Raw genomic sequence first — 12,274 nt, 5'->3', positions numbered from 1 at the left:
ACATGTATCTTATTGAAATTTATAGGGTTTTTTTTGCTCTGTACTGCTGCCGCAAACAACAAATTTCACAACATACGCCAGTATTATGAAAACTGATTCTGATTCTCTGCCTTTGGATATTGATTTGGCATACAGGTACGTAGATGGCCAATTTAAAATACATTTTAATGTTAGTCGAAATTAAACTTGTACTCCATGGAAAATGTGTGTCAAAGAACAAACACATAATAAAATGCACTATTAAAAAATAATCACAAAAGCCAAGCAAACTTCAAGGAACTTACAGCTGGTCGGCTTGGTCTTAAGTCCTTTTTATCTTCTTGCTTTCGGTTAACATTTTCATGACGTTGAGATGGTGAACCCTCAGATTTTGATGAAGCTGTGAATAAATAATTAAATCAAAAACCTAAGCATTGAATTGCAAAACATCTGATATCAAATCTATTCAAACACAAGAACCACATCATCTGTAAAGTTCCTCTGGCAAAGGCAGACTGTGCAGCTTTTTTGAAGAAATTAAGGCTTTAGATGATAGTGATCAATTAAGAAGAAAGGAAGGACAAAGTGGTATGGAAGTCTAGACTACAATTGGGGAATGTGAAATAAGTAAACAGGATATTAACGATAATTCTGCACTGGGAAATGAAGACAAGTTATGGAAAATAAGTGTAACCAGTCAAAATTAATGGCTCATCATCTAACTACACAAAGCATTTGCACAAAGGTATTCATTTAAAATTAGTTGCACTGAGATTAATGGAATTGATGGAATAGCCATTAGAAGACAAGCTCCAAGATCATCAAGGATGAAAGCTGAAAATTCTAGAGTGGAAGAATTATGCAGAGAAAAAATGTTAGTGGAGTAGTCAATGAGAGGATGTGACTGTGATAATAAAGGAAGATATCAGAACAATTGTGCAGAAAAGAACGTGGCTCAGCAAATCATTTCTGGTTGATATATAGAGTAACATCAATTGTTGAAAATAAATTTATAGGCCACCTACCCACACCTATAGAGGATAGACTATCAATCAAGGAATAATGAAAGCTTATAACAAAGGTACTTAAATCATGGATGATTTTCTACATCATAAAGAATGGACAAATCAAATTAGCAAAGAGAGACTGAAGAACAATTGCATGGAATTCATAGTTAGATTCCTAGAAGAATACCTTGTGGATCCAAAGTGCGAAGAAAATATGAGATCAGGTCTTGCGGAATGAAACATGAAAATGAATAATCCCAAATTCAAAGATTCAAAGCATATTTATTAACAAAGAATGTATAAATTTATACACCCTGAAATGTGTCTGCTTATGGACAAACACAAAGCAAGAAATTTCAATAACCCAATTTTTAAAAAGACCAGAAACCACAGCACAGAGAAAAGGAGAGAGTTAAAACTGATATCGTGCTAACAATAGAAGAAAGACAACAGCATTCCAACCAGACTGAATCCCCTACCTGCTTCCTGAGCAGCCAAAGTAGGCCGAGGCCTAATCCCAGAATAAAACTCTGGTGCAGCTCTATAAAACACTGAGTAGACTGTGATGGATTTTCGCTTTCCTGGCCACAAGGTGCTTGCTGCTAACCTCAGCTTTTTTGCAGTGCTTGACCTTTCCAAAGGTCAAGAAGTTGTTTATTAAGTTAACTTCTAACCAATATTTCTTGCTCAGTATCTTAACATAAACAAGAAAACAACATGGTTCTCATTGGCCTATGATTTTACCAAAGAAAGAATGGGGTCCACATTGTCTTAATTAAATATTGCATCCACCTGGCGTGACAAATGTAACCGAGAAACATCGCATATAGGTGATGTCAACTAGTAGAGAAACAATGTAAGTATTAGAAAGCAGTCAGGATGACAGAAAGGTGGAATCACAGAAAGAAAACCTAGAAGTATGTCTCACTAAATTAAAACATGTTTAAATGCTTCATTAGCTGGAAGTACCTCCTCCTAAGTAGGGAGGGAGGATGCATTATTCAAAATAGTGATTATTAATAGCTGAATCTTATCATGGAGATTAAGATTGTGAGGTAAACTAGTCCTTGAAATCTGACTTCTAGAAGTTAGCGTACTCATAGATAGTTGTATCAGATAGGGCTTCAAATCTTAACTTGAGTTTAGAGCTCTCGGACAGTACACTCAAGGTCATCACAAGACCACACTTGAGTATTGAGTTCAGTTCCAGTCACCCCTTTATAGAAAGGATGTGGATGCTTAAAAGGAGGGTGCACTGGAAATGTACAAGATACTTACAGGATTAGAGAGCATGTCTTATGTGGAAAGGTTGAGAGAGCTGGGGATTTTTTATTGGAGCAAAGAAGGATGAGAGGCAACTTAGAGGTCTGTAAGATTATAAAAAGCATAGATAGAATGGACAGCCAATACAATTTTCATTGGGTAGCAATAATAAATATCAGTGGATGTGCTTTTAAAGGGAGGAAAATTATTGGGAGATGTCAAATGTAGGTTTTTTTTTAAAACATGGAATGCATTGTGGTTCAGACTTATAGTTCAGGAACATTTAAGAGACTCTTAGATAAGCTCATGGATGAAATAAAAATGGAGGGTTATGGGCTATGTGGGAGGGATTTATCATGGTGTAGGTTTCTTGAGGTCAACACAACATTGTGTGCCAAAGAGCCCTTACTGTGTTACTTACTATGCTGTGCTATGTTTTAAAACATTGTCAGTGAAAGTCATAACATCATTAATTTTGCATTTCATTTGAACAATTAATTCAAAGGAAATTACATGAGGAGGACATCGTGCATAATTAACAGCCGAATAAGATTTAATAGAATTCAGACAAAAGAGATTGCAGATGCTGCAAATCTAGAGAAAAACACACAAAATGCAGGAGGAACTCAACAGGTCAGACAGCATCTATAGAGGGAAATAAACAGTTGACAGTTCAGGCCTTAACCAAGCCCGGAAAGGAAAAAGGCAGAAGCCAAGATAAATGTGTCTGGGTGGAGAGAAGGTTGAAGCACGAACTGGCAAGTGATAGGTGAGCAGGAGAAGCTAGTTGGTTAAAGGAGGGAGGGGCAGTGGGAATAATCTGAGAACCTGGAAGGTGTTGTGTATGAGGCAAAGGGCTGAAGGAGCAGGAATCTGGCAGGAGAGTGCCTTCACTCTGTCTGCATTAACAGCAGGATCTCTCACTGTTATAGCAGACAGACTGAAGATGCTGGGAGCAATTGCACAATCTGCATCAGGTCTCACCGATGTAGAGGAAGCTGCACCAGGATCACCACATGTACCCTGATAGATTTACATGTGAACTGCAGCCTCACTTGGAAATTCTGTTTAAGGCCCTGTATGGTAATGGTGGGGGGGGGGGGGGGGGGGAGTATGAGCAGATGTAACACTTAACACAGTTGTAGGGATAAGTTTCTGGAGGAGGATTGCTGGGAAGAAATAAGTAGACCCAAGAGTTGGGGAGAGTGTGATTCCTATACAAAACAGCGAGGGGAGGTGAGAGGAGAGAAAGACGTGTATAGTGGTGGGATCCAGTTGAAAACGGTGCAACTTTGGAAATATGCTTGATAACCCACCAGCTCATGCTCTTCCTCCTTCAGTCACCCTTTTATTCTGGCTTCTGCCCTCTTCCTTTCCAGCCCTGGTGAAGGGTCTCAGCATAAAAGGTTGACTGCTCATTTCCCTCAAAAATGCTGCCTGACCTACTGTGTTCCTCCAGCAGTTCGTGTGCATTGATGAAATAGAAAAGTCCAGACTTGAGACCAGCCCAAAATCTTCTTTTCTCCATTTAAGGAAACACTTCTCTTGGAGGTGGTGTAGCAAAGTTTCAGCTGAAAGATTCTTGAGAATCATGGGGTTGTCTTGAGAAGAAAAACTAATCAGAACGGTTCATCACTTCTGGCCATGAGAAATGGACTCAGTGAAATGGTTAAAAGATAGTGTGGTCGGCTGGTGAAAGGATTCAGTGAGGACGAGAAAATTTTTCTTTCTGAGAAGCTTATGGATCTTTGGAATTGTCCAGACATGGAACATCATGGATGCAGTCTTATTATCCAGATTCATAAACTTTGGGTCCAAAGATAAATTAAAATTTTTGTGAATCAGATAGCAAATGAAGCTTTTGTGTCTGATGACCACAATTTCTGAATTTATGTATTAAAGAGCATAAAATAAAAACTAGAAATATGTTAAGTGAAGCTAGTACCTAAAACAGCAAACAAAGCTTAACATATTAAATTGAAATATTTATATTAAGGAAATATGATTCACCAACAATTTATTTTCAAGGTTCCAAGCAATTAAGTCTTAGCAAATAACTGAAAAAAACATCTACAGGTATTTACAGTGTGAATAAGTTTACAAATTCCTCAGTATTTTCTTGAATTATTGATTTATTTAGTCTATGCAGGAGATTGTAAAACTGCACGTTCTAAAGAGAAGCAGGAAATAAACATGTAACCCCAGAGATTACCATTAGTTAAGTCCAAACTTGTGCTTGAAAGATTGCTACCAGTTGTGCAGCATGACTAAAGCAAACTACAAAAGTTTTGCCTTCATTTAACCAAATCAAGCGTATTTCAGCTTTGTTTGTATTTTGCTTTCTAGACCACTTGCATCCAACTATTTTTCAGAATTAACCAATAATTTAATGCAATGTACTGCTATAAAAATTGCCGTGCACACTAATTTTAATAGTAAAAGACCAATAAATATTTTTCAAATGTTAAAGTTAAGATTTTTTTTAAGCTGTGAGCAGAACTAGCCAGCTGAAATTTTATGTCTCCAATATTATTGCTTGTTCTTCTATCAAACTAAAACAAACCCTAAGGAAAGTTGCTTTCAGAAGGTAATGAACAATGCAGTGAATAATGTAAGTGGAAAAAGTGAAGTCTCACATCGTAGCCTGTAACGTTCACCAGATCCAGACTGAGAGCCAGGATGAGATCCAGGCTGCGATCCAGAGTTGCTGGAGCCCGAGGAGCTGCCACTGCCGGGTCTTGGTACAAGTTTCTCTACCCTCTCCCATAATAGCCTGGGCTCTATATTGCTGCAGAAAGGGAAAACAGTTAAATATGAAAATATTGCCCTTTGCAGCTTCTAAGTTTAAAAATAATGCACGTATTAAATTATTAGTTAAACACAGTATTTGTAGCTGTAAAATATAATATTAATAGGCATATGTATAGACAATGAAGCTATGTGTTTAAGTGAAATATTTACACAATCTTTATTTTAACAGTAACAAAATGTTTCAGATAACACACTTAAGCAAACCTGCACCAATCCCATCTATAATGAAACAGACTCTTCGTGTCAATATCCAGTGTATCATTTTCTCTAGTAATAAAAGTCCCTTACAAAGCTCTGAATTGTAAAATGTCTGCCAAACATTCCTTTCTATGTAGGTCATCTGATAAACAATTTCAAAAAGCATGATTATTAATATTGATTAAATTTTCTCTTATTTTGCCAACCTTGTCAATCTTTCCTCCTTATGTGAACCTTTTGTGTTCAGTTTGAAACCAGTGTCTAACAAGAATAGTTTTGTATTACACATGATTTCCCAGCAGAGGGCAGAGACTTGGCGGACAAAATGAAATGTGGAGATGACAAAAGTTATGCACTAATTTTGTGTTCACTCTTCTCTTGAATAAGTTTGGGAAGTCCTAGTGGATTTATCAAATGAATGACAACAAGGTATTGTCAATTTACTATAAAGGAAATGAAAAGCGTTAACGCAGCCCCAAGGTACTGCTGCCGCAAAACAACAAGTTGCCTGACATGTGCCAGTGATATTAAACCAAATTCCGATTCTGTTCACTGTGCTAATTTTGCAGTTTCCTTCTCCTTGGGTGTCTATGTAACTTCAAGTGAACATCCCGTGACTTATTGCCTGAAAAATCAAATCCCCTCCTCGGCTGTCACGATACAGACTTGTAACCAAGGCAAAACAATCTTTTGTTTTGAACTGGAAGTACACCTCGGCACTTTGAGGATTGCCTACATGCATTGTCTGCAGTTAGCAAATAGATCACATTTGATAAAAGGTTCATTGTATATGCTATCAATATTCAAACCTTGTGGAAGTTTTTGGACCACTCTGGGCACTTGGCTGACTACTGGCTTGCAATGGAGAATCCCGACGAGACAACACAGGGGACCTCGGTGTTGGTCTCACTGGAACCTTCAATTACAAAAGAAGCTTATTTGCTATTCTTGCTCGTAAAATAACACTGCTAAAATAAAGAATGTTCCATATAAATTTAGAAGGGCATTCAGAGAAAAAAAGATAAATGACTGAAATTGCAATTTTAATATGACTGGTAAAACTTGGGAAAATGTAGCATTGTAAGGAGTGAGATGGCAAATTTAGAAAAGGGAGATAGTTAAAAAGTTAGATACTTAAATGAACCTTTTAGGCCATGCAGTCTAAAGACCAAAATACACAAAAGAGTGTACAGATAGATGTACAAAGTTCATTACTAAGCAGCAGCAGCAGCAGCAGCAGCAAAAGACACTTTTAAAATATGTAAATTACTACTCATGCCTTAATTCGTTTGATACTAAAACTAAAAGATAATCTTATATTGTTAATTATCCCTGCTTTACTGGACACTAAACCTTTCTGAACTATGTATGTCAGCAACAGTCAGAAACTCTTACTGATCTTTAATTAGTTTTGGTAGCATTTTATTTAAATGTTGCTGGTTTTGTTTTAGTGGAACCTGGACAATAAAATTAACTTTGCTTGTGCATTGTAAATGGTGAGGCTATGGGATTTACCCTTTGTGCTAGACCAGTGACTCTCGATATGGGCCATATGGTCCCCCAGGGAGTCATGCCTTATCTTGTAGGGGTCACAAATTTTAAAAAAACAAGAAATTGTGGGCCACTGGAGTTTCTGGATGGGTCATAAGTTTACTGTTTTAATGAAATAATATTAAAATATAAATGAGATAGAAGAGAGATGAATATATGTAATTTAGTTGGAACCTTGAATGAAATGAATGGGGAAAATATGCCCATAACATTCTGTATAGACAATAAAATCTAAAAATTTTAATGTTATACATGAAATAAGTAAGATTTATTTTCCAATTATTTACTTTGTACCTCAATAAGTATGGTAACAGTAACATTTCAGATTTTTTGGGTGATTCTTTGAAGATAATAAAATATTAAAGTTCCCAGAGACCAGGATTATTTTCAGAAAATTTCAAAAAATATGTAGTTTCTATCCACTGTACTGTCCAATGCAGAGGATGACATGTTAATTGGAGGGAGACATTATTAGAAACACTGGGACATTTAAATCTATACCTGTGACTCCATAGGCCTGTGTGATGCAACTGAATTAGATTCAGAATTTCCATTTGAAAATGATTCTGATCTTGAAGGCACTGGAGGTTCCAAAATTTTGCTGTTCTGTTTTGATTGTGCTTGAGGTGAGCCCTGGTTATTTTTCTTGAACCTTTCATCAACCTAGAAATGAGATTAAAGTTAGCTTCACTAATTGCCACATAACTCGACTGAAGAGGAATGGCACCATTAAACCATTAAAACAATTAAGTAGGAACAGAGACTGCGTGATACTCAATATGTATATCAACTAAGTTCACCATCCAAAAAAATATCAGAGTGTATATTATCCTTAGATGCAGAAAAAGCCTTTGATAGGATTGAGTGGAATTATCTTTTTAAGACCTTAGAAAAGTTTAATTTGGGGCCTAATTTTATTTGTTGGGTTAAATTAATCTACTTGTCTCCTATTGCTCAGGTTATTACTAACTCCCAAATTTCTAAGCCCTTTAAATTACAGTGGAGAACTAGACAAGGTTGTCCTCTTAGTCCTTTACTTTTTGCTTTAGCTATAGAACCCTTAGCAATAGCACTTCGAGAATCTAAGGACATTTCTGGTATACTAAGGGAAGGTATGTCTCATAAAATTTTATTATACGCTGATGATATTTTACTTTTTATCTCTAACACTGAAACTTCTTTACCTTTGGTTCTTTCTTTAATCTCCCAGTTTAGTTCTTTTTCAGGATATAAGCTGAACCTACATAAAAGTGAGCTATTTCCTTTAAATGACCTAATGTCATCAAATGCTAAATTTCCGTTCAAAGTTGTTACAAGTCAATTTACACATCTAGGTGTAACAATTACTAAAAACTTCAAGAATTTATTTAAAGAAAACTTAAACCCCTTATTGAATTATGTGAAAAAGATGCTTTCTAAATGGTTCCCTCTTTCTTTATCCCTAATTGGCCGAATTAATTCAATTAAAATGAAGATTCTTCCTAAATTTTTATATCTTTTTCAGGCCTTACCTATTTTTATTCCTAAGACGTACTTTGATTCTTTAGATTCAATTTTAACCTCTTATATTTGGAATAATAAACAAGCTCGTTTAAGTAAAGTTTACTTACAAAGAAATAAAGAGATGGGTGGACTAGCCCTACCCAATTTTACGTTTTACTATTGGGCTGCCAATATAAGGAATATTACTTTCTGGTCCTATTATATTTATCGTAAAGATTGCCCATCATGGGTCTCCTTAGAAGTTAATTCTGTAAAAAATTCCTCTATTGTCTCTCTTCTTGGATCATACTCTTCTTTTTCAGCAAATAAAACAACAGATAACATAATTGTTAAGCAAACTTTAAGGATCTGGTCTCAATTTAGAAAATTTTTTGGTTTAGCGAATTTTTCATTATCATCTCCCATTCTCCTTAATCATTTTTTTTTATCCCTTCCATGACTGATAAAGTCTTTAAAGATTGGGATGAATTAGTTATTAAGTGTTTTTGGGACCTGTTTATCTCAGGATCTCTGCTTCATTTGACCAATTGTCAAATAAATTTGCACTCTCAAAATCACATTTTTACAGATACCTTCAAATTAGAGATTTTCTACGTTTCCAATTAGCTACTTTTCCGATAGGTCCTGATAAAAATTTACTGGACGATCTTTTAAATTTAAAACCTTTTGTTAATGGTTCTATTACCGGTATCTATAACTTGTTGATTGATTCTAGACAAGACTTTTTAGATAAAATAAAAAAAGCTTGGGAGGATGACCTAAATTGTCAGATTTCTGATGATAGATGGAATAAAATTCTTATACGGGTTAATAAATCATCTTTCTGTGCTTGTCATTCTCTTCTACAATTTAAAGTGGTTCATAGAGCTTACATTTCTAAACAGAAGCTCTCCAGTTTTTACCCGAATGCTTCTCCACTTTGTAATAAATGCAACTCTGCTGATGCCTCTTTAATTCATATGTTTTGGTTTTGCCCTACAATTGAAAAGTTTTGGCAGGAAGTGTTTCATACCTTCTTCTCAACTTTTTAGGGTCCAATTTGACCCAAATCCCCTTACTGCCTTGTTTGGTATTATTGCAAATGAAGATATAACTTTAAATACTCCTAACCTACAGGTTTTAGTTTTTACCTCTCTTTTAGCAAGAAGAGCAATCTTGCTTAAATGGAAGGAGTCTACCCCTCCTACACATCTTCAATGGCTACGTGATATTATGTTGTATTTAAATTTAGAAAAGATTTGCTGCTCAGTCTTAAATTCGAAACAATCTTTTTATGATATTTGGGGACCTTTCCTAAATTATTTTTCCAATTTATGAAGTTTAACAGTGCACAGACTTTTATGTATATTTTTATCTTCTCTTCTTAAGTGAATATGTTTTTTTTCTAATTATCCATTGTCATCCATCAGCTTTTTTCTTTGGTAGTTGGTGGTGGGGGGGGGGTGACTTTTTATATATATAAAAAATTCCTTTTATGATGTATGACCTATCTTTAAATTTTTGATTACAGAGTGGTATACCTTTATGTGTTATGCTATAACATTTTGATCAATTTTATTACAATATATGAATGTACACAAGTTATGTTGAAATGTATCTATGTGCTGCACTCTGTAAATCTTTTTTTTCTTCTGAATAAAAATATTGTAAAAAGAAAGCAAGAACTAAGTTCTTCAGTCATCATGGAGCACCAAAATTCCTAGCATAATCTTAATCAAGAAAGTAACGGGTGCACAGCAGTTATTCCTTATTACTGGATTACAGAAGGGAAAGTTATGTTTAGCCACCTCTGCTAGAAGTTTCAGAGTGGACATTAAACAAGGATAAGAATGACTTCAACATTGATGCCATCTGGATGTGGAAAAGAAACACCACTGCTCACATATGTATAACTGTGACTTCAGTCTCTCAATACATACAGTACTGTGCAAAAGTCTTAGGCACCTGGGGTGGGGGGGGAGTGAGAGAGAGAGAGATGCCCCCTGAAGCAGTGTGGAGGAGGATGGGGGAAAATAACACAAAGGAAAGCAAATCAGACATTGCATCAAGAGAAGACTTGCATAATCTAAGTCTCTTAGTCCCGTGAATTTACCCCCACTAACATTCCTGGTTAGGAGATATTTCCAATAATCTGGTAGAGGCTGTGTTCACACATAAATTAGATCAAGTGGACGGACTTACTTTCCTGAAAAGTAACAATCGGTCAATTGTATTTTTATAACTGTTCATTAACTCAATTGCTAACTTCTGTACTTTTTACTAAATCCACGAATGAAAAATTATACCTTACAACTAACAACTCTGAAATCTCTGGATAGCTCACAGTGCTTCAAGTAGTTAGTGAGGTAAATGGCACATTGGCCTTTAGTGCAAGGGAATTGGAATTTAAAAATAGAGAAGTATTGTTATAATTGTTCTGGGTGTTGACAAATAGAGCATTGTCTTATCACGTGGCCAAGGAAATTGGATCTGTATTCTATGGAATTTAGACCTATTGAAAAATACATCTGCACAAAGCACAGCAGGTGTTGCCTTTTTAAATCAGGAATGAATCAAACACTTTCTTTCAGAGGGGTTTTAGTCTATGAATCAATATTTCTCAGAAGACAATGAAAGCCAAGTCTTCGAATATTTTTAAGGCATAAGTAATCTGATACTTAATCAGTGAAATTTAAGGTTACTGCAGGCTTGAGTGTCAATTACCCTACTCCTAATTTGTACATTCATATACAAATACACCATTCACTATCAAGGTGGGTCACACAATCTAGTTTTCATTGTTACTAACTGCTTTCTCAGAATTTCCTACTGAACACGGTAATGAAAATGCCATGTTTTGCACACGTACCTGTGGATAAGTTGGCCACATATTGAGAAGCAATATTTTAAAATTGAGGTGAGTGACTGTGAAATCCCATCACATTCAGGCAAAGGGAGAGGAAAAAATGGTGGCAAAAATTATGGCATCAACTACTCAGCATTGTCACTGACCGGTACCATCTTAATATCAAATAGAAGATAATAATCAGCTAAAAATCTCAGACTGATTGTACTGCCTAAAGTAAGGTTTGCATTCCCTTTACTGCAGAAATGTTTGTGATAAACATCAGTGATTTTTTTCCTTTTACCTCCCTACTCCTATCTGTTGCTTCAAAGTGAGGTTTAGATTCTGGTGCATGGTAAGCTTTATTCCTTTCCTGCTGTCTGTGATCATGTTGGAGGGACAGAAGATAAGCTTGCTCTTGTTGTAACTGGCGCTGCAATCTCTCAGCCTGTCGCTGCTCCTCCATCTCACGCCATTTGTACTCCTTTTAAAAAATGGAATATATAATTTTAAAGCAAGTTATGCCATCAAATTTACAAACTGCACAATGTTAACATGCAAGTATTTCTAGCTGCAGAAATAAATTGTACATTCAAAAGTCCAAATTTTTGAAGTAAAATATGCAATTACTACTAGTTCACAGGCTGCAGTACAAGTGAAGTGCAGATTCACAGAAAAAAGGTGCCAATATTCAACCCTGAAATGTTGACTAATAGTCAAATTGCATCACAAAATTTACATCCAACTAATACAGTAGATACCAATTAACTGGGCCATCGGGTAATCAGGACAGCCACTTATTTGGGACAACTCTTAAAGAACAAAAGTTAATCGAGAAAATAGCCAGCATTCCCTTTGTTTGTTTGAGACACTATGTCACTTAATTAGGACAGGAGACCACTGACAAACATTTTCTTACTAGCACCAGTCACATGCATGTTGTGAGGCAATTAGATATCACACCATGCTTAGAGGGACAATTTTTAAACAGCATGAGTTACATCTGTGTGCGCTTAAAAAAAAGTGTTTTTTGTCACTGATAGCTGCTGATAAATAAGCAACAAGACAATTTTGAACTGTTTTGTTCACTGCAGTTTCAAACATTCAGGCTTGAAGATGCCAGGAATGGCCAGGAGTG

At 35.8% G+C, this 12,274-nt stretch overlaps 1 protein-coding gene across 1 annotated transcript in view; it reads right to left on the bottom strand.

Annotated features, from left to right (window-relative positions):
- LOC140726733 (mitogen-activated protein kinase kinase kinase kinase 4-like) overlaps positions 1-12,274 on the bottom strand; it is a 265,104-nt gene that overhangs the window by 33,343 nt on the left and 219,487 nt on the right. Inside the window, exons 15-19 of the mRNA XM_073043505.1 lie at positions 11,441-11,620; positions 7,311-7,472; positions 6,068-6,174; positions 4,886-5,037; positions 285-379 (exon numbers count right to left, since the gene is read on the bottom strand). Coding sequence (XP_072899606.1) covers positions 285-379; positions 4,886-5,037; positions 6,068-6,174; positions 7,311-7,472; positions 11,441-11,620 — 696 coding nt within the window. The remainder of the gene's footprint in view (positions 1-284; positions 380-4,885; positions 5,038-6,067; positions 6,175-7,310; positions 7,473-11,440; positions 11,621-12,274) is intronic.

The sequence above is a fragment of the Hemitrygon akajei genome, chromosome 4 (genome assembly GCF_048418815.1).
Source record: "Hemitrygon akajei chromosome 4, sHemAka1.3, whole genome shotgun sequence".
NCBI lineage: Eukaryota > Metazoa > Chordata > Chondrichthyes > Myliobatiformes > Dasyatidae > Hemitrygon > Hemitrygon akajei.
Note: the sequence above shows the minus strand (reverse complement) of the source record. Positions and strands in the feature narration are given on the sequence as shown.